This window comes from Oreochromis niloticus, linkage group LG9 (genome assembly GCF_001858045.2).
Source record: "Oreochromis niloticus isolate F11D_XX linkage group LG9, O_niloticus_UMD_NMBU, whole genome shotgun sequence".
Classification (NCBI taxonomy): domain Eukaryota; kingdom Metazoa; phylum Chordata; class Actinopteri; order Cichliformes; family Cichlidae; genus Oreochromis; species Oreochromis niloticus.
Window position 1 is genome coordinate 18,832,948 of NC_031974.2, and position 22,085 is coordinate 18,855,032.

A 22,085-nucleotide genomic window follows, 5' to 3' on the forward strand; every position below is an offset into this window, starting at 1 on the left:
GCTTTGTTCATTCTTCTGGGATTTAGCTTGAAATAGGAAATGATAAAAGAAGGCGAGACCACTGTAAGAGCACTGCAAGCGATGTATGTGAGCGCTTATGGAAGAGACCGAGGGGCAAAGAAGTGATAGTGCAGTGTTCGTCTCTTTTCATCCCTTTCTCCAAAGAGGACACCAGAGACTTTAATTACCTGCACCTGTGAACACACAAAGAGCCCCACCCACCGATCTTGGCTGCAGACCACACCCTTGTTCCCACGGTAACCTTCTTAAGACCCCCGCCACACAGCCCACTCTCTCCTAAAAGTCAACAAAAAGTCTCAACGCTGTACAAAGTATCCAGAGGCACGAAGGAGGAGGAAGAGGCCGGCCTACTCACGTCCAGCGAGTCCTCATTGACGATGATGAGGGACATGCCGTGTGTCACCAGGCGACAGGAGTAACCTGAGAAACAGAAACAGATAAGTGGAGGGTAGAGGAGGAGGAGGGGGGGTGGGAAAGAGATTAAGTTTTCTCAAACCCAAAACACAGGTGAAAAACTCAACACAGTCCTGGCTCACACACACACAGTTCCTCCACCAGCCTGTGACCAGCCTTATTTCCCTGCAGTAAATCAGGAAATCAACGCTCATACACACTTTGACAAGATGATCTGCGCCATCTCTGAGGACGCCCCAGCTTTTAAACTAGGAGCGACAAGTGTCAGTCCACATTTTCCTTTTCCCGTCATTGTTTTTTTGGACATCTGCCACCAACTTCCTCTGCGACGGCCAAGACACTAAACCCACTCATGTCACCGCAGTCCCCCAGACGGTGGCTGCACTGGTCGCTGGCACTTTCCACTTAGAGAATGGAGGCATCTCAGGCATCTCACAGCCCACATAATGCCTGCTATTCTTCCAGCCATGATTTCATTAACTCCACAATACATACAGTTTGCTACGCTGCTGCACAAGAAACTGCAGCAGCAAGTTGACTTGCTAAAAGCAACATTTTACCCTCACGTTGTTATTTAAGCATCTCTCACCTATATTGATGGCAGTCTCCTGCTTGTCTCCAGTGAGGACCCAGATCTTGATATCAGCCCTCATCAGAGTGGCAATTGTTTCTGGCACGCCAGCCTGGAGACGGTCCTCGATGGCTGTGGCACCCAACAGCATTAAGTTCTGTTAGAGGAGCAGAGGAGCGTGACAGAGAGGCAGACATATTCTGGTAAAAAGAAATAAAGTTAGACTAAAAGAGAGGGAACAAAACATAGTGCAGAATACTTAACGAGGTTTTAAAAACAATCATATTTAGGCCAGAAATAGACGTCACCAGTGTGTATGTGAGAGCTCTTTTTCTCCAGACGGCATCATCCACGTCTAATTTGAGGACGAGAGCGATGCCAGTGGATTCGGTTCAGCTCACTTTGGGTTTCTGTACCAACTCTGTTTCTCCATGCCAAGACATACCCCCCCCCTCGCTTTAATTTGTTCAGCATTTATATGCACGTGTACCCTCATTAGACACACTCGGACACACACAAACACACGCACAGACACACAAGTTAACACTAATGTGTTGTTGACTCCAGTTTTATGGGGCTTTTGGCATGCTGGTGAAGGTAATTACCCTTGTGGTCTTCCAGTCAAACCTAACCCCCTCCTCTTGCTTCCTCTTTCTTTCTTTTTTTTTTAATTTCCTCACTTACTTTTCTCACCTTGCCCCTCTCCTCTAAAACCTTGATTTCCCCACCAAATAATTCACTGCTCTACTGTTAATCCCCATATCCTGTTATTTATCCTTTTTTTTAAAAAACCAAGATAGCAATTCAGTTTCACTATGTTCTACCTTTGAGCACAGACTAGCATTTAAATCATGATTATTTTTTTAAATGCCTTAAAAGGTGACTTCAACTGTGTTTTCCAAATTAAAAAAAAACCCATAATGAATACCTAAAGAAATGGCACCATCTCTAGTCCCAAGTGGCCCTAAATGGAGCCACTCTGCCACCTGCTGGCCACCAAGTAGCATGTCGTTCTCTGCATGAGTGAATCACACTGTGCATTTATCAGATCAATACTTCCACGTCTCCTCAATCTGACTGTATTTTTACTCAGTTTAATGTTAGCTTACCTCTCGGTTTTTCAGCCTTTTCCAAATATTTTACTTACAACCTTTCAGCTACGGTGCAACTAAAAGGATCAAAGCGTCAGAGTTCGTTCAGACAAGAAACACTTCAAGCTGCACTGTGTCATACGGACTAGCGTGCCTCACTCTCCTCGCGTCATAAACCAAACATGCCCTCCCAAATTAGCAGTCTATTTAAGCTGCAAAATGTGTCATCTCTCCCTCTGACATGTCAGCACCACTGCTGCTGCCCTGCATTGCTGCCTGCTGTTTTGACCACTCCACCACGCCAACATCCATCTGTAGGCTCTGGGCGGGATTGCTCATCAGTCTCCAGTTTTACATGTAGCATATTTGTGGGGAGTGATAACCACAACCATGCTTACCAACCAGACACAAAAATACCTTGGAAATGCAGCAGGGTGAATAACTGAGAGACAGCTGTGGTCTGAAGTTTACACACTCATCGTGGGCTTGAATGTCGTGATAATCCGGGGCTTTTAATGACTTCTTTGAACTGTTTGTTTTTCCAGGGTGGAATGACTGTACACCGGACATCTTTAATGACTTAAAAACAATAACTGGGCGTATAACTTTGAATTAATATAGGATTTTCTCAGATCCACACAGGGTCAGAAGTACACCAACTTAAATCTTTGAATAGGTGGTGCTGAAGGCTCTAGACTGTCTTTTAACTTGATGAGACGAAGTCCCATTAACTTCTCATTAGTGATCGTGACTGACTACAACTGGTAGTTTCTCTTTGGCAGCATAAAAATTTTTTGTTTGACAGCATTCATTTGACTGATCAATACTCAAAACAATTGGAAAATCCAAGGAACTTGTACATTTACATAAACTTGGAAGATCTTTTGGAGCCATTTCTAATAAACTGAAGATTCCAAGATCATCAGGTCAAACGTTTGTACATAATTACAAGGTATTTAGATTTGTCAACACTTTGTCGAGGTCTAGCAGAAGACCCACACTATCACAGATGTTCAGGAACAACCCAGTAACCACCAAGGCTCAAGCCTGCCATGAATTGGAAACTGCTGGAACATCAGCGTCACTGTCGACAGTGAAGCGACTTTTACATCACCATGGACTGAGAGATGGTGCAAAACCAAGAACTGAGCCACTGCTGTTAAACTTACACCTGAAACTTGCAGCTGCCCACATGGACAAGTCAAAACTGTTCTAGAGAAAATGTCTGACAATCAAACGAGACAAAGATTGAGCTATTTGGTCATAATATTTGGTCATAGCAGCCCTATAGCATAATGCTTTAGCGCTGCTATGCTACCAGTGGTACTGGTACACTGCACACAGTGGATGGAATAATGAAAGAGGACTACGTCCATATTTTTCAACTTCACCTTAAATCAACAGTTAAATGGTTGAAACTTAGACACAAGTGGGCAATGATCCCAAACACACATCAAAAATGGTTATGGATGGATATAGGATGAATAGATAAAGAAGGCTAACACTGAGCTTCTGGAATGGCTTTCTCAATGCCACGACTTTAACCCTACCAGTTCTACCAAGGTGGCTGGTGAAATATTCAGCCAGAAGCTGAAGAAGCTTATGATGGCTACCAAAAGCATCTGGTCAAGGTGCTACTAGCTGAGACATTTAAGCAAGTATTACTGGCAGGGCTGGACTGTGAAAAAAAATTGTGTGTATATACTATTGTGTATAGATATCATTTAATTTTGTTTGATTAAAACCTGCATCACTATCTACAATCAGGTTGGTACAATTGTTGCTGTATTCTTGTATTTTAAGATCATTAAAGTTGTACGCTGTACAATTATTCCACCCTCAAAAAGAAAAACAGTTCATGCCAATGACGACTGGATGTAAACTTCTGACCACAAATGTGTGTGCAGGTAGTTTGAACGAACCAATAGGAGGTCACCAACACACATCATTTTAGACAAAGAGATGTGTTTACCTTTTCCAGCAGCTCATAACACTCCTCAAGTTTCTGAGCGCGGTCTTTGATTATGGTGCTGACACGATTATATTCCTTTAACCACTCCTGATACGCTTCTTCCTCCAGGTCCACGTACGCAAAGCACAGCGTCCTCAAGCCTGAGTGGATGGAAGGAGGATAAGCTGGTCAAAGCCTTGTTACTGAGCAGAAATAGTTGCTGTTAGCTGCAAGACATCCACCAAATGCCAACAAATTTGTGACTTAAGTCTGACTTACAGAGGAAAAGCCTTAAAAATCAAAAGCTACAAAATCGACCTTCTTACCTTCAGTAGCAAACTGTTCCAAATGAGCAACTGTTAAGTCTTTGTACTGAGACGCTTCGGTCAGGCGTTCAAAAATAACATTATCCTACAAAAAAGGAATTAACCATTAAATTAAAACCATTACTTTACATTCATTAACATTTGAATTTACTGATAATGGGATAAACATACCGCTCCTTTGCAGTACAGCCGGAGCTTCCCATTGGGTGTCCTGACCACCACAGACATCCGTTTACGGTTACTGTCAAGACAATTTAGTTTAGTCTCAACCCAAAGCAGTCTTATATCAGCATTATATTACTTGCTAAGAAGAACATCAGCTTCAAGCTTACCTGGAAAACTCCAGCACATTCAGTAGCTCATAGCTCTTCTCTTCCCCCATCTGAAACCCACAAAAAAATGTCAGCTCCTGTCCAAAAAGTAGCCGCGACTCCAGGGACATGTGCGGTTACACACTTACAGCTTCAATGATGACTGAATGTGGGGTCCTGGCAGTGAAGACAAAGCCCAGCCCTTTGGCTCCTTTGACCAGTGCTCCTTCGTCAGGGGACGAGGCCTGGTAGATGATCTGGTCGTCCTCCCTCTCTGGAACCACTGTGTGGCACACCGCCATCATCGTCAAGAACTCGCAGATCTGAGGTGATGTAGGCTGAACGCCCGCGAGCAAACAGAGTGAACGTGGTTATTAGCAACAGCCTCCAAGACAGCTGGCTTCAAAGAAAGAAAGAGAAAAGCCTCACATGGTCCTTCTCGATGTTCTGAATCAGAGTTGGGTCGTCAAACTCTGTGGAGTTGTGGCTGCTGGATGGCAGATTACTAAAAGACACAAAAAAAGAATCCAAATTTATTTTATTTAGTTTGTGTGTGTGTGTTGGGGGGAGGTCTTTGCAGGCTACAAGACATAATTTTCTGATAAAAGCATGTAAACATTTAGGAAAGAGTGCAACGCAGAAAATGAGGAAAAGAATACTAAAAAGGGAAAGGCTGATGTTGAGGGGGAGGTGGTCACTAACCTGAAGTCGTCCATTGAACGCTCACAGTCAAGATCAGGGAAGTGGCTGCAGTTATGAATGCGGTGGAAATGCAAAAGGAATTAGTTTGAAATCAGTTGATGAATTTGATTAGTTCATCTAATTAATCATGCACGAGATTGATCAACTGAGCAGCAGCTAATTCTAATTAAGTTCATCTAACACAGGCCGGTAAGGAAATATCAGTAAGACGATCTGAGAGAAAAAGAGGTGAGAATTCATTTACAGATGCGATAACTGACCCATACGTTATCCCGGCTATGGTACACTTCTTAAAGTGCATGATGTTACAGGTCAGAGTTCCAGTCTTGTCGGAAAACAGATACTTGACCTAGAAAAAGACAGACGGTGAGTAACGAGAACAAAACAGGATGTTTTATAGCAGCTCATTACGAGGAGGGCGAGGAACCGACCTGGCCCAGTTCCTCATTAAGATTAGACGTTCGCGCCATGGCTGGCGTGTCCGTTTCTGCGTAGTACATCTCCACATCCTGAGGACAAGAGCAAAAAAAACACTCGAAGTCAGTGTGTAATCGACCAGTTGTAGTTTATAAGCACATTAAAAATGACGCACGAGTCATACCCAGTTAATGAAGAGAGCCTGTGTGAACTTCACCACCTCCAGAGTGACCAGCAGGCTGATGGGGATCAGGTTATTGTACAGGATGATGAACGTCAGTAGGTTATATGCAAAGTTCAGGGAGATGTCGCCTGAAGTCACAGACAAAATTCCTTTGTGTGATAACCCAGATTTACCCAAACACGCCATTAATATAATGAGACTTAAGCAATCTTGATGTGTTATGGTCTCACCGGCCCGGGACAGGTACCAGCAGGCTTCGTCCGTGTGTTCTCTGTTCCAGATGGCTGCGCCCACAGAGCTGACCAGTGCCATGACCAGCAGGATGCCAAACAGAACCAGGATCTGCATGTTGGTCACCCGCTCCACATTAGAGCGCTTCAGTGGCGCCTTGGTGGAGTTCTAGGAGTTGGAAAGGCTCTTGTTAGGAGCTACAATGTCATCTCAAGGGAGGATAAACACCCCCCCGTTTTACTCAATTAATTATTGTGCACAAACAGTAACAGAAATGCATAATTCAGATGACTGATTTTCATCCATTTTTAGCAGGAGAATGCACGAGCAATCCAAAGACTGTAGCTGAAGATTAGTTACTCAATGTTTGGACGCAGTCCCGGTTAAGAATGTGTCACGGTTAACTGAAAGCTCTAAACTCGCCCAGGCAAGGTTGACGAAGAAATCCTAATTAATAAACAGTTTGAAATTTGGCTTCAAATGCCTGATTTTTCATGCTTATTCACAGTTTACGGACTTAGAACACGGCAGAGGATTTACCTGCATCAGTTTGGAGTCATGGCCAGTGTAGACGACAATTCCCACAACCCACTGTGTGTTCCTGAGCTGGGCGCCACGCAGCAGCACCTGGTCTGGGCCCAGAGGGACTGGACTGAATGAAAGAGAGGTTTTTAGCCCCAAATCAGGTAAATAAATGTAGATTTCTGCAGTTTATACAATTAATTTTTCTACTTTTAAGTTACTTCTCAAATTTTAATTCCTAATTGTTTTTTTAATCCACAAAAAATGTGAATCACTGCATGTCTTCTGTGAGGAACCAGTGCTGTGCAAGTTTAAAACAAAACAGATTTTAGCACCTAATTCTGACAGAGCATTTGCTAGAGCTCAAACCTCAGTGACGAGGAAAAAAAATGTGTGTCTCACTTCTGGTTTTCCAGCCGTAGAGTGCCAGTGAAGTCATACAGGTGTCTGTTGGGGCCTTCGCACTCCAGACGACCGGACAGTGCCATCAAATCCTCCAGGGTCTGAAACCCGGCCGTGAGTGGGAGACCCTGGAAAGCAAAGGCATGACAAGTAAAGTCAAGGAGCGTTTACTGAGGCAACAGTTTAACCAGACAATATATGAAAAAGCAACTGCACTACTGGACAAAATTCTTCAACTAAAATTACAAATTTGCTTTGTTTTTGCCTTTGAAAATGTAATCAGTCGATTTTCAAGTCATCCTTTGGGGCAAAATGAGGGACATTTGAAGAGATGTCACTTCCACGAGACGTACGAACAACAGACAGACAACCCACCTGTCTGATCTTCAGGTTGGTTTCTCCGTCCAGGTTAGAGGTCTCAATGTAACACATGGCCTGTGGTTCACTGCAGAGAAGAAGGCAGGTTTGGATTAAAAACACTATAAAGATAAAAGATCTGTAAATAGAAAAATAATTATAATATTTTAAATTTAAAGTTGATAAATAATAAGAAAAATATTTATGAAGTAATTAAGGTAAAAATGACTGATTATTATTTTTATCTATTTAACAAAAATAATAAATTAACCACAAATAAAAATAAACATTAGCAGCAGCCCTTAAAAGCAGCTTAACAGATGTTTAGAATATATTAATGAGGTACATGCAGCATGCTCACACAGACAGAGAGACACAGGACTCTGACCTGGAGGACACTATAACCATGTCAGCTGGGAGGTGCTGGCCATTAGTCACCTTCACTATATCTCCTACTGCCACCTTGTGGCCAGGACGCAGCAGTGCAACAGCATGAGGCAGGGAAGAAGAGGGGCGTTGAGGCAGAGGGTAACAGAGAACAGGAGGGGTAAGAGATGAAGACAGAGAGGAAACAATGGGCAGGTTAATATGTGACCAGCAGAGGATGCAGCCAAATAAAAAAAGAAGAGTTTGAGGTTTTATGCGATTCATGAGCAAGAAAGAAGAAAACAGAAGGAACACTTTTGTCTATGAAGTGTTCCAGGAAATTCTGCAGCTGATTTAAAAATATATATACACATTACAATTCCTAAAGAAAGTCCTCGTGTAGCTGAGAAGTTTCCCCAAATGACCCAATTCCAAAAAAGGAATGCATGATAACTTCAGAGAACCAAGGTCAGAGGAAAGCATGTGGAGCTGACTTTATCACTGTAGACAGTCATGCTAAAACACTGCCAGTTTGCTACATCAGGCACTGCAGAAACTACACAAGTGTTTCAGGCTGTCGGTTCCCCTCGGATCAGCAGCCGGAAACTTGTTTTCCAAGTACACAGGAGGAGGGGAGGTAAGCTTCACTTCAAGAAATGTGACAATCTTGGGTAGGATGTGAACTGTGACACTGCCAATTCCTACACAATCAAAAAAAACGACTGTACTGATCCTGCATCTTATTATAATCATGTATGAAGGGCAAGGGCGACTTTTTTAAAGAATCCCTCCGACTTTAATTAATAGAAAGAAAAGCAAAAACTCTTCCAAAAACAGATTTTATGATGTAGCAAACCCAAAATTGCTGAAACGTTATTTAGGCGCAGACATTAATGAGTTTGAAGGGCGACTGAATCAAATTCCTGCACCTGTCGTGTCACTGTGCAACAATGGGGCTTAATTTCTGCTGTAGACGTCTGTCATCCGCATAACGAGGGCTCAAATTTGATTTGACTTGACCTGCTGGAGAAAGACTGTGCACAGCTGGAATCAGTTAATGGGCATGTCCGCTAAGAACATTCACAACCCTGCAGAAATGACAAAAAAAGACTGGAAGGAAAAAAGCTTTGTGTGAGCAGGTTATACACTCACTCGGTTCAATGAACTGCAAACCACCGGAGAAAATGCAACTATTCAACAAAAAAGACGTGCCTGTTTGAAATACTGGACAAATTCATCCCCTGAAGAACAATTAGATGCGCTTGTTATCTGATCATAAAACATGACTACTAATTGGACAAGCATGTTTTGCCTGTCAAGGATCCAAAGTACACATAGGACAGTCTATTGAACAAATAAAGGGAAAAGGTGGAATAAGTCCACATTAAAAGCCATCTCTTAGCTCTAACGGACATAATCAGATGTACTAACTGTTATTTTTTTATCATCTCATGAGGGTTACTGCTCTTGCTTTGAAGTATTTAATTCCAAAGTGTTCACTTTTTGTTTCTTTTGCATGCTTTTCTACAATTTACCTAAAATAGATTCAGTACAGTAAGAGAGTTTCTTATACTTCTTTCAACATTATTTGACATCGCTCGCGACAATGAAACAGGCTAATCGATGTTGTGAAACAGCAAGAAAGAGAAGGAAAAAGACAAAACACAGGAGAGATAAGCACGAGAGTGGAAGAATGTGACGATACCTGTTTCCAGATAAATGTCTGCCAGGCTCCGCTCCGCAGCACTGAGAGACAAGGACAACACAGCCATCAGTCAGCCTATAGAGCAGCTCTCATGCAGTATTCATAGCCACTAAACTTTTGTCTGGGGCACGGCGGCCCGCGCTATAATGACTAATAGACAACAGCCATTCACCCTGACATGAAAGGAAAACAAAGCCCACGCAAATACACACACACGAGCACTCTCATGAAAAACAGAAAGCACATTAACAAGCACACGCGTGATACCTGTTGTCTTCTTCTTGTTGACCGTGTTGTCTGCTTTGTGCCTTTTCTGTGGCGAGATGAACGAAGATTAAGTTAGCCCCACGGTGCATCACTTTTCCACTTTATGAATGAGTTAAAAGCTGGTTTCTACTCATGTTACGCTGATACTCACATAGTCCTCTATGATCTCTTTGATCCCGGCCACCGTGAGGATGAAGATGAGCGGGACCAGCGTGGTGTAGCGACCGGTCGGTGACACATCAGGGATTTGCTAATGAGGGAGAAAGAGAGAAATTGATGCTGATAGAGCTGATCGCAAAGAGAAGAAATGCCACCGTATTTCCCTTAAAGGTGGGCTTTTGCACACTCTGACATGGGATGAAATAGGCTTTGCAGGACAGAGCATCTAAAGGCCAGGCTGAGTGCAGAAATCAAACAAACAGCTCGCTGAGCAAACAGCGCTGGCAGCTGCTGGGGTTTACCTGCATGAGTGCGATGAACAGGAAGAAGGCATTGGCAGCACGTCTGATCTGCTCGTACAGAAAGCGGGGCAGAAAGGTGAGAATCCCATACTTGGTGGTGCTGTAGAAGAAGACAAACAAAAGAAAGACAAAAAGAGAGTTTAGATGTTGTTTACGTTCAAACAGATGCCGGAAAAGTCACGTAAAGCTTTAGCAACGGTGGAACTTCATGCATAAATTGTGAGCTAATGATTTTTTTTTCTCACTCAGGGAATGCTTGAGTAGCATTACCTTAAAGGCTGAATAACAAAGAAGTCCATTTGGGTTTTAATATTGCAGCACTTGAAAATCTATTACAAACACTAAATTGTGCTCAGAAAGCGCAAAACAGAGCCATTACGTCCTGCAAACACACAACCCCCTCTATAAATAGGCCAAGACATTTAATCCAACACTAAATTTAGACCCCAAAATACCCCAAAACAGCGCAAAGAAGCCTTGGCAACCTTTTTGTCAGCCATCTGTATTGATCAGACGGCTGTATCGATTAGCGTTGTTATAGCCAGGAGCTACAGTAAGAGCTTTTAGATGAGCTAAAAATAAGAAGTCAACCTTCAAGTCAAGGCCTGCCTTGTTTTTGTTTTGTTTTCTTTTTCCCCCATGCAGCCTGAGTGAACAGTAAGAGCCTCTGCTTCCGACTGCATAATGGACAGTGTGCGTTAGCGTGTGTGCGTGAGTGCATAGATTGCATGCAGCAAATGGCAAAACACACTCCTCTATCACAGTTCAGAATCTCCTTGGAGATGAACCCAAAACTGCTTTCGCCATCTGCCTTACACTCAGACACAGAACGATAAAGGCCGGGATGTTACACACACACACAAAAACAAAAAAACAGAAGCCCAACAGATGCTTTTCAGTCACACTGTTACACACTGTCCTCCGGGTACAGCCACACTAATGCATTTTTGTGTAACTTTTGTAGTGTTTTGCAACTTCTAAAACACCCAAAAGGGTAGTAGAGACCTTTGGAAATCCTGTTTATCCAGTTTTAACTTAAACAAAATTAAAACTGCGTCTTAGTTTGGACAGAAATGGAGACTTTTTGGATGCATGCTATGATGCAAACACCTACAGTCGCTTTTTAATTGGATTCTATCCATCGCCATAATTAAGTCAAAACATATCTAGCTAAGCCCGCATGTGATCCTTTTCATGTGGGTACTCCTTTTTCCACTGCCCTACGATCCTTTGGCGATGGATAACGCCCCCCAGTACCTCTCTTAAAAATGTCGCCATACTTGCTTTGCAATTACTTTTTTTCCCTGCTGCCATGACAACCATATACTCGCTTGCTACTTTCAGTAACAGTACCACCTGATGGCCGATCCAAGTAAAGAAGTCTTGTTGGCACTCTAGTTCTTCTCCTGTAGTTTTGTGTACAAGCAACCAACTGTCTGCTTTCTGTTTTCACTGTGACTCATATGCCCAGTGTACGTGGCTGTTTCTGAACCTGCACTAAAACAACTTTCATTTTATAATATGAAAACCTATTTGTGTGACATATTCAGAACTTGATTCTAACCCAGATGCTCTGGTTACGTCAGAGTCAGTGAAGCTACACCGATGGTCGAGCAGATAACGCAGCCTCAATCTAATCACAGACAAGTGATACCGGATGCCACGAAGAGCAAGACCTCGGCTTCCAGTGCTTTAGCAAAAAAAAAGAAAAGAAAAAAAAAAAAAAACAGCCCAAACTTCTGCGGGTGTTATTTTTTTATAGCATAAATGTCCAACTTGCTGGTGGGGTAACAGCTGTCAGCTGCAGGGGTGATGCTCTCCTGCAGTTGTGTGGCTTTGACATGTTTTTATAAAAAACAGACTGAGTTCTTCATGCATTAAGAACTGGGCCGAGGTCGGAGAAGAGTCGTCGATATAATGGGAAGAACATGAGTTATGAACATGTTACTTTGTGCTTAATGGCAATGTGCTATGAAAACAACAACACCTACATTTTAAAAAATGGAAGCGATGGATCTGGGAAATTGGAGAAGAGGTGAGTTGAGTATACAGATAAAAGCTACAAGGCTTTAATCTCCGCCCCCGTAAAAAAAAATCAATAGTGCTATTGAACTTTTAAAACACAAACTGAAGATTTACAGGAACACGGAGACATCAAAAGCCATGCCTCTGGAGCCAGAGTGCTCCCGCCTCTCCAATCACCATGCAGTGGGGGCAACACGCCATGCATGATCCAATCAGAGGAGCAAGGGAGCAACCACCTTAATCTTCTTTGTAGAGTTGAATTAGGTTTTTTTTAAAAGTGGAACTGAATCTCCCGACAATGACGGCAAGCCCACTGAATGCTCGCTGAGCAGCGTCGAGCCTTTCGCTCACAGACCGCAAACTCTGCTCTCCTCATGGCACCGGCCTCAGTTACAACATACAAACAGCAACAAGAGCCAAACTTCACTGGCGTCTGCCTGAATCAGACTTGACTGAGTTTCTATTTATTACCACAGCTGAGCCCCTAAAGTATTCTAATGACAGCTGGGACAATAAGAGATTGATAAAAGAGACTGTCGCAGCACATGCTGTTTGGCTCGGCCCGTGAACCTTACTTACGACAGATTATTACATATGTTAGCTGCAGAAGCACCGGGGACCACCAAAACAAGCCAGCACATTGGGTGAATCTTTGTAGTCCCAACAGCTACGATCTTTGACTGAGTCATGAGAGATGAGAGTGGACAGCTTTGATCCTCAGTGAAATCCAATCAGCACAAGCACAGTAGGCACTGTGACAACAGTGGAACAGAAAAAGACACCTTCTTCTAAATTTTCTTCTAAACTTTATTTTGATTAACATCCAAAATTATTCATGAGGACGTATACTGATTAAATCTTTTTCCACTGAGATCCTCCTGCGTCCTTTAGGCAGTGGACACATGTTCAGCCTTTAGGACTGCTGCAGAGATACAAACAAGCTTTTAATAGGTGAGTTATTAAACTGGCTTGTCAATAGACGTCCACCCCTAATAGTATTCTAAAAAAGTAAAACATTCAGTGCGATTTCATCAAAACTAAAACAAAGAGAGCTATTACAAGTGGACAATAAACTAAGTCTCACAGGTCCAAAGTCTACTCTGCAGAAGGAGAGAGGGTGCTTCACCCTGACAATGTTGGTCTAAAGCCCCTGTGAGTAAATGGTGTCCTTTAGTAGGACACCAGATATCTACAATCTGGTCGCGTGCTTTGACTTGAAATGGTACATGCAGAAAAAATTGTAGGCGTACTAAAGATGGGTCAGCAATAATAAGATAATGAGCGCAAACAAACAATTAAAAATCTGCACAAATGTCAGTCTGACCGACTTTTGAGGTGTGCAAAGGCTTTTTTTACAGCAACAAAAAAAGTCTTCAATTATTTTGGGTAAAATCCTCCCGCCTCTCTCTCGCTCTCTGCTGGCAGCTCATCAGGGAGGCCAGTCCTCTATTCCTCTATATTAAAAAAAAAGCAGTGCGTAAAACCACAGGGCACGCAAGGCATGCTTTCTGGCAAAAGTTAAAAGCTCATGAGTGACGCCTACCTGACATGGTTGTCGCAGAACTTGGTATTCTGAGGCCGGTTGAGGAGCACCGTCCGCGCCGAGGCGTCTACGGGATCCGCCTGGGAAGTGGTCCCGGACATCTCATCATCTGCCTTGCGGTAACCGGCGGACGAGCAAGCAGGTCCTGCACCGTTGGATTGATGGGAGAGAGGCGAAGCTGAGTGAGTGCGAATGAGAGGCAGAGAGCGAGAGAGGAAGAGAGATAAGGAGGGAAGAGAGAGAGAGAGACAGAGAGAGACAGAGACTGGAGACGTAGTTTAGGTTCAAAAGCGAGGGCGACTAATTAGTACTAGAGGCTACTGTATGCTGATGTATGCTGAAGCCGGCGGGGTTGATTCAATGACGTTTCCCGTTATAAACACCCCCCTCTTGTCTTTCAGGTACCGTCAATGCACACACGCGCGTTTCCCGACGCCCACGGGACCCCCCGCGTATAATGGATGTGCTGAGGGATGCACAATGGCGAACAAACACACCGGGTCGGTTTGGTTTTTTGTTTGTTTTTGTTTTTTTAAATCAGCACTTGCTCAAATGTAAAACTGAGAAACCACCTCGCGCATCGCGACCATCATTAAGCACAAATTATCCAAAAAAAAAGAAAAAAAGAAAAAAAAGTGGCAGAGGAGGATGCACCACGCTTTTCCTCCTGCAGACTCGCTGCTTCCCCGCCCGCCCTCCCGGCTTTGTCGTCTCCAACCATTTTACAGCGTCGTGATCTCCGCTCATTCACCCCCGCATGAGCTCCGGGAGCCGGGCAGTTTTTCATCGTCAAGCGCGCGCATTAACGCGGAGCAAGTGCGGTTCTGTGGAGCCGCCAGGGAAGTGGCGGACACGCAAACAGGTCGGGACACCACAGTTTACTCAGCTGGAACAACGGCGAACCTGGGCGAGGACAGATGCAGCAGCACGCCCGTCCTCCCTCTGCCCTCCTTCGGCTCTGCTGAGCAGGAAACTCCCGGCCCCGGTGCTGAAAGATACTGGCCCGAGAAGCTCCGCTGCCGTGTCATCTGGCCACCTGCCGCCTCTTGAAGCCTTTATCCGTCTCTTTTTTGGACGATCTCCTCCCTCCGGTGTGGTATCGAGCCGCTCGCTGTTACCAGCTCAGACAAGGAGAGGAAGCCATATGGAGCTCCTTCAGTGCTGCGGAGGGGCAAAGCCGGGGTTTCGTCTTTAAAGGGCCAGAAGCCTGATATCGCCTTAAGGTCTAGTAGCACTTTACCAGATGGGTCAAATAACATCCGTGAAGCTGGAGCTATCCATCAGATCACTTCGTGTTGCTTCCCTCCACTGTGATGCCTCTGCAACGGCAGCAACAGTCACTTCCTGCAGGTTGTATAGATTGTATAGTCGTTTGTGTTTCTGCATGTCCAAAATTGCAATGTATAATAGGCCAAATGTACGCACTCGTGTCATTGTAATACTATTCCCAAAAAGCTGTTGCAAATATAACGCATAATGAAATCATATGCATCACAAAGCTCTGAGTTTGTTGGGATCTGTGCACTCTCTGTCAGTGAATCTGTAAGTGAAAACAACAGCAGGCTAATTGCAAGATTGAATTTCCACAGTCCTGAAACTCTATTTCTGCAGCACTACCGAACCCCAACGATAGACGAGTCATCTTCTCCCCTCATCAATAACCAAACAGTTTAATACTATTATATTCCACTCAAGCTTGCGGCTCCTAAAGTAGACAATAAACTGTAAAATTACCCAGAAGTAAGCCAGCCAGGCTTACTCGATCAAATCTGTTGGCACATCAGACTTTTTCCACTGAAAGAGACATCAGGTTACGCGCGCACAGGAAACGGCTACACCTATTTAATAGTTTACCAGGGAGTTATATGAACCCAACGTATTTCCGTTGTATTATATTTGTGAGTTTTTTGTGTTTTCCGCTTTTTACCTCAAAACTGCTCGACATTTCAAGAGTTTACGCACTCCAAACGCTCCACACAAGCCCGTGACGTGTCCGTACATGACACAGAGGAAGGGTCAAAGTCTAACCAAGCCCACAGAAAATGAACAGCCTCTTATCTCTATATCTCCATTAGCTATTACCTCTGGACCACACAGAGATTTAAGTTCCAATCACAGCTCAGCTCTCCACAGTGCAAACTGCAACAAGGTCAACTGAGATAGTAAAGAGCTGCGAGGAAGTGATCAAGGAACATTCAAAGATAAAGGTAATAAACGGCAATGTATGCCAAGTACAATTCCATCGAGCACCTCTGTTGTTATATGTTTTCAGCCTTTTTTTGTCATTTCTATACTGGCAGACATTTTTATTGAACAAACCTCATCCTTCCACTCCACTTTTTAAACCCCTGTAGACACCTTTCCAAGGAGATCAATAATGGCTTTTTCAGCAACCCACTTGAGCTATAATTCATTTCTGAGGAGATTAATGCCTCAGTAACTCATCTCTGATGGAGCAGAAATGCCGCCACCTCCGTAACTCATTACCGAACGGGCCAGCGATGACTCAGCAGCAAACCCCAGGCAGAGAGCAGCCAGGTCAATTACACGTGAAGCGCCCAAGACAGACACACAGGTAGCACAGGTCTGATGACCTGCAGCCACAACAGGTAAGACTAGACTGATCCCAATTCAATTAACACGCTGATCTCTTACTCTGCTTGCAGGATGCTACCAGCTACCCATTCTGTTGGTGAGTCTTAAACAAAAACACGTCTCCTTTCCTCAGAGCAATCATACGCTCTGAGGAAAACGTACATCCATTATGTAACGATGCTTGATAATCTTTTACGCATCTCTCTGCTGAGAATACATGTGTCATGAGAAGGCGATTAAGCCAAACACATTTAGCACAGCTAACAGGCAAAATGTGATGTTTCAGTATTTACAAATGGCCTCAGATGGGAAAACAAAGCATAATATTTATCATAAGCTTCATAATATCTTAATACACAGTGTTAATTTGTTGTGGGTTTGGGTTGAACCCAATCTGATCTGGCCTCGTGCCAAAATTTCACAGTTTAAAAAGCTGGCCAGGGTATAAATAATGCATAGATGCGAGCTGCATAATTCATCAACATTTTCCAGTATGGCAGAGCATATTTCACCAGACACTCCGCCCCGGTGCTGCGCCCCAGCTTTCACTCAAGTCTGCCACTGTCAAGCGGTGTCCCTCACTGCCTGTCAGAATAGGGTTTGAAATGGCACGAATGTAGCTTCAGAGATGCTTGCGCATTTAATCCAATCATGCCTAATACAGACACAATGCTCAGCTCAGAAATGAAATTAGCCAAAAAGATAATAGCTACTAATTAACAGCAGTTATAGCAGAATACAATTATCCTTGGTTGGCGAACTTCCACTCCAAACAAGCCACACTTGGGACAGATTCTCTGGCTCATTCTGTGTTTTCATTATCTGAAAAACTCTCTGAATGTACAATGCAAATTAAAGTACTCTATTTTTGTGTTTGGTATCCCTGCCTCAAAAAGTGGCAGGAAAGTGTCTGAGCTCATCCCTTAACAGCAAAACCTCCATTTGTCATCCTCTACAGCAAGAAGGCCTGTCAAAGTGTTCTTGAGCTAAACACCAACTCCCCCCTCCCCATTTAACGTTAATGAAATTCAGCAAAAAAAACCCAACAAAAAAACACATCTTCGCCCACATGCTTTGAATCTAGCCAACAATAAAATGGCGATGTAGTCAGGAAAGCATTACCGACAGAGCGCCGTCTGCCTAGGCGACCCTTGCGTCCCATGGCTGTCGTCGCTCTCCTAGGTGACCTGCACGCCCTATCTGCAGGTCTCGGGAGACCTGGCGTCTATCATTCCCAGTGGTTCCATTTGCCACTGTGACAGAGTAGGAAGTAAGGCGAGCAAGCCTCTTACGGCCCAAGTGAGCAAGCGTGCTAATCCCCTCTGTGTCTGCTCTGCAACTTCACCTGCTGCTAATCCATAACCTAATAATCCCACAGGTGCGATTGCAACACGCTCATACACCTTAAACTAATGTATGCAAATGCACACACACACTGACACTGCATTATGGACACACACACAAAAACAGGTGAAAGTAAATCTTTTAAAGCCAGAAAACATAAAAAAAAAACCCATCAACATGCAGCTACTCCCATGCTTCTCTCTAAACCCAGAGTTGTACCTATATGCATGCAGCGGTGTTCTTCTACATGCTCTGTTCAGGCATGCCATATCTATACGTGCATGTGCTGAGTTCTACAGCATGCAGATGCACTTGCTTAAAGACCCCATATAGCTTTGTCTTCACCAGCATGAACTGCTACAGGTAAGCCACCAATATCTATGAGCACATGCAGTGAGAGGGTCCTGTTCAGCATTCATCGCACTCCAGGCCCCAAGGAGCTACAGATGATCAGCCCACAACAGTGATAACATGTCATAACCTTTTCTGCAAAGACCCTGAGATCCTAATGTGAGTAACTAAATGTTGTAGCTCTTGAGGGCCGGGGGTTGAGACACACCTGCCCCTAGCCGTTGGCACATGCACCTTGGGAGTCCGGACACAGATGGGGGCATCATCCAGTCTAATTCGAGCAAACTCACTTTTGTCAAACCTGTCTGCGAGGCGGGCACGCATGGTAGCACCGGCGCCCTGGCCTGGGTCCTGCAGCTCAGGAGACTCCTGCCTAATGGTGGTCAACACTAACTGCTCTGTGGACGCCAAGAGAGAGAGGCCGCGGCGAGAGAAGACAACACACACACACACACAAGACAACAAGTCAGTACACACAGACTGTACCTCACACAGCACATCCATGTGTCAGAGACTACCCAGATGATTTGTTTGTTATGTGCCTTTCACAGGAAGCATCAACAGCTGAGATGAGACTCATGCCAGCATATGATGGATGTAAGCCCGAACAGCTGCTCAGAAATCGCTTTGACCAAAACCCTCATAGCTTGCCCAGGAGTGCCTCCTCCTGGCTACTTCATGTAAATGCCTTGTTTCAGCAGCTTACTGGGCCTCCCTGTTATCTCCTAAATGGTATCTTAGGTAGCTTGGCAGCCATGGCAACCAGTCATTATCTTCCCTAAACAGATGTATTGTTGACAGTTGGCTGAGCTCCATGACTCACATCAAGAAAGAACATCAACACTAGTAGAAAATGTGGCCTTACACTGATATTCAAATGGAGCAGAATGTTTTTATTCAGCACTCACTACTGCACACATGCTTTATATTTCTAAGGCTCCTCTTAAATACAAACAGTTAAAACTATAACTCTCTTTGCAAATGTGTGTAAATAAATGTGACAGACTGGCAGCTACAGACGTCATTGCCAGGCATGTGGCAGCTCGCTAATTGGAGCAAAGAATCAAGCGGTCAGGCTTCAAGAGATTACAGTAAAAGCACCGTGAGGAACCCAGGCGGAAACATGCACACGTTGACTAGACTACCATCCTGTGTTTAAAGTATAAAAGCTTTAAAGCAACTTTTAGACCCCACAAAACCAAAACAAGCTGCAGGATTATATCTGAAAATCACAGTAAATAAGGTAACAAATTCATCATGAGACCACCTGATATTCAGTTTAAAACATATTTATATATACAAATAATAAATGGGTGGGTGGGATCTAGAAAACAGGAACAATGTCACTTTCTTAACTATTTGACCTTCTGCTTGTAAAAAGTGGAAATGCATTTTTTTTTAACAACAAATAAATATGTGGAACTTCTGGCCTGAAGACAGTATGGCCCAGTTGGCGCTCACAATTTACCCTGCTTTCTATTTCTGGAAGCTGCAAGAGGCATGCAGCCACACTCACACACAGATACACACGCAACAGCAGAGCAGCCTGACAATATGTGCCGGTCAATATTAAAAGCCACTGGATGAGGCGAACACGTGCTCTTCTTTTCCAGGACAATCCAATCCAGCGTCTACTTGCCATGTGTGAAATCATCTGATGCAGCAGGTTGTTTCAGCATCCTCACCTTCTGGCCAGCTTGTTAACTGATGAGGACATTTTCCTGCTAAAAACTGAGACAGTGCAGGTTGTCGCATGAACGGAGGTTCGCTGCGTCCTGTTGCATGAGGCAGATTCACGCGTGAGCAAAAGACTGAAACATCCCTTTATTCAACACAAGCGTATGAAACACTAAAACTCAACACGCTGTGGCCTTAAGGTTGAGGTAAAGGTGAGATAAGGAGCGCGCTTTAGAGGGTCACGTGGTATTTAAGTCGGAGAGCTAATAGGCTGTTCTTGGACCGATCTGCAGGCGCTTGGGGTGAACATTTGCCACCTTATATTTCTAAAATTTCGCTTTCAATCACAGTAAAAGCAGGTTAATACATTTTCTTTTTTTCTGAGAGTCAATCGCGGACACTATGATGCAGCACAGAAGGCACACAAATCTGTTACAGCATAATTATATAACACCATAACAAGGCCATAGGTCATATTTACACAAGGCAGTCAATATTTATTGATGAGGTCACACATTTAACCCGTGGAAGATAAATACTATTGAGGTCATCAGAAATTCCTTCACTTGGCTCCTCCATAATGATGCCAGGCTATTCTAAATGAGACCTGAAGCAAGGCACCTGCAGTCTGCTTGCCCTTTGCATTCCCATCCGGTGCCAAGAAATGAGCGAGGCTGGAGGATAAACACCGGCATGTCCCTCCGTGTGGATGCCGCAGTCCCGAATAAAACGGTTCCCCGTTATTATGCCAAGCACATATCAAATACGCACGATTTTCTACACAGGCCGCTGAATGCAGAAAAAAGGACAGGCCCGTTAGTGGATTCACTTCACAGTGATGGGTGACAGCAGAGAGCGGCGGGCGGAACCCGGGTCGTGCAAAGATTAAATAACACGTTTCTTCGTGCTGCTTACCTCCTTCGCTGTGGATCTTCTTGGCTCTCCGGTTGAAATACATCTTGCGAGCGGTGAACGAGAGTCGGTGCGGCTAGAACGAGGAGGCCGGAGCGGTGTCATGCTCACGGCTCACGGAGACGGGAGCAGGGGAGCGACGCTCTGCACGGGCCCGGGCTGCGGTCGCCACTGCCGCCGATGCTGCTGCCGCTCCTGAGGGATCATCATTTCTCGGTCAAACCGCGGCGATGTGTTGTAGAGGGCAGCCTGCTCCAGCGTCGTATCAGACTAGACACAATAGGTGCTTCCGGTCAGTGTTTTCAAAATAAAATTACATTAGACTAGAATAAACCGGATTAATAACATCTACCCATCAATTAACGCTTAAGTTGGCGGTTAAACGGTGACCTGCCTCTGCTTTCGGTACATTCAGTCCAATTTTATTTATGAAGCATATTTAAACCTGCAACGTCCTGTATAGGGGAAAACGGGTTATTTAACCCTATAACCCTATTCTGATTCTGGTTCTATAAAGACGAGTGTATCGTATTTCATCCACCTGTTTTTGAGACGTCATCCGTGTGATTTTTCCCTAATGAAAAACCGAAATAAATGATACAATAAGTTTTTGGGCAATAAAATGAAAAATAAAAATTAATAGGATAGAAATTAATATTTAATTTCTTTTTTTTTTTAATTAGATGGTTCAATAAACCCTCCATTTTCAAAAAAAAAACTATATAACTTTCTGGCAATTTTCTGGCAATTGTTTTATTCCTCGGGTTTCAAGAGGATACAAAATAAATTAATCGATTTTTTTAAAGTAAAGAAAAACAGTGCAAAAACTAATAACTGTCACGCTACATAACCTGCTAATAGCAAAATATAGTTTCAAGTTTCAAAGCTTTATTGTCACATGGATATAATAAAAGTCTTTCTTTTATATATACACACACAAAACACTTAAAATTATTTAAATCATTTTTTTTTCACAATATTCTATTTTAAAAGCCAACTATCATTTGGCATCTTTCTGTGTCTAAAATATAAAGCATAGAGACATAAAAGGGGCATAATATAAATAAATAAAAAATATATATCTTATATACAGTATATCTATACTGTAAAGATTTGTTACATTGTGAAAACAGCCACTTTTTCCACAATATATTTTCTTTTCTTTCTTTTTTATCCTATTTTATTTTTCTTGGAAATGGTCTTAGTGAACGCTTAATAAGCTCATATTTTGAAGGAAAAGCGAGACATTTTTGTTCGTATTCCGTTTGGCTTTACGACACTGCTTCAGACAAGCCACGGGAGCGCGCATGGGATGAGGATAAGATGCGCAAGCGCTCCC

The 22,085-nt window shown here is 43.6% G+C and overlaps 2 protein-coding genes and 1 long non-coding RNA gene across 12 annotated transcripts in view; 2 read left to right on the forward strand and 1 right to left on the reverse strand.

Annotated features, from left to right (window-relative positions):
- Window positions 1–21,068, reverse strand: part of atp8a2 (ATPase phospholipid transporting 8A2) — a 50,171-nt gene extending 29,103 nt beyond the window's left edge. The window contains exons 1-24 of one of the 9 annotated variants that reach the window (XM_005471878.4): window positions 20,750–21,061; window positions 18,448–18,555; window positions 13,868–14,012; window positions 10,300–10,399; window positions 9,990–10,088; window positions 9,839–9,884; window positions 9,572–9,612; window positions 7,889–7,962; window positions 7,519–7,588; window positions 7,144–7,271; window positions 6,760–6,871; window positions 6,219–6,387; window positions 5,989–6,116; window positions 5,819–5,896; window positions 5,648–5,736; window positions 5,388–5,432; window positions 5,115–5,190; window positions 4,835–5,023; window positions 4,707–4,756; window positions 4,546–4,615; window positions 4,375–4,459; window positions 4,070–4,209; window positions 1,025–1,163; window positions 377–441 (exon numbers count right to left, since the gene is read on the reverse strand). In XM_005471878.4, coding sequence (XP_005471935.1) covers window positions 377–441; window positions 1,025–1,163; window positions 4,070–4,209; window positions 4,375–4,459; window positions 4,546–4,615; window positions 4,707–4,756; window positions 4,835–5,023; window positions 5,115–5,190; window positions 5,388–5,432; window positions 5,648–5,736; window positions 5,819–5,896; window positions 5,989–6,116; window positions 6,219–6,387; window positions 6,760–6,871; window positions 7,144–7,271; window positions 7,519–7,588; window positions 7,889–7,962; window positions 9,572–9,612; window positions 9,839–9,884; window positions 9,990–10,088; window positions 10,300–10,399; window positions 13,868–14,012; window positions 18,448–18,555; window positions 20,750–20,792 — 2,289 coding nt within the window. In that variant the 5' untranslated portion in view covers window positions 20,793–21,061. Of the gene's footprint in view, window positions 1–376; window positions 442–1,024; window positions 1,164–4,069; window positions 4,210–4,374; window positions 4,460–4,545; window positions 4,616–4,706; window positions 4,757–4,834; window positions 5,024–5,114; window positions 5,191–5,387; window positions 5,433–5,647; window positions 5,737–5,818; window positions 5,897–5,988; window positions 6,117–6,218; window positions 6,388–6,759; window positions 6,872–7,143; window positions 7,272–7,518; window positions 7,589–7,888; window positions 7,963–9,571; window positions 9,613–9,838; window positions 9,885–9,989; window positions 10,089–10,299; window positions 10,400–13,867; window positions 14,046–14,770; window positions 15,526–15,794; window positions 15,893–17,584; window positions 18,394–18,447; window positions 18,556–20,749 lie in introns of those variants that run through there. The other 8 variants (XM_025910057.1, XM_025910058.1, XM_005471880.4 and 5 more) reach the window with 8 other exon arrangements.
- Window positions 1–22,085, forward strand: part of LOC102082737 (extracellular matrix protein FRAS1) — a 473,764-nt gene that overhangs the window by 310,070 nt on the left and 141,609 nt on the right. The window lies entirely within an intron of this gene.
- LOC112847747 (uncharacterized) lies at window positions 18,481–20,724 on the forward strand. The gene is made up of 2 exons (XR_003221507.1): window positions 18,481–18,622; window positions 18,709–20,724. It is a non-coding gene; the product is annotated as an uncharacterized LOC112847747 (long non-coding RNA).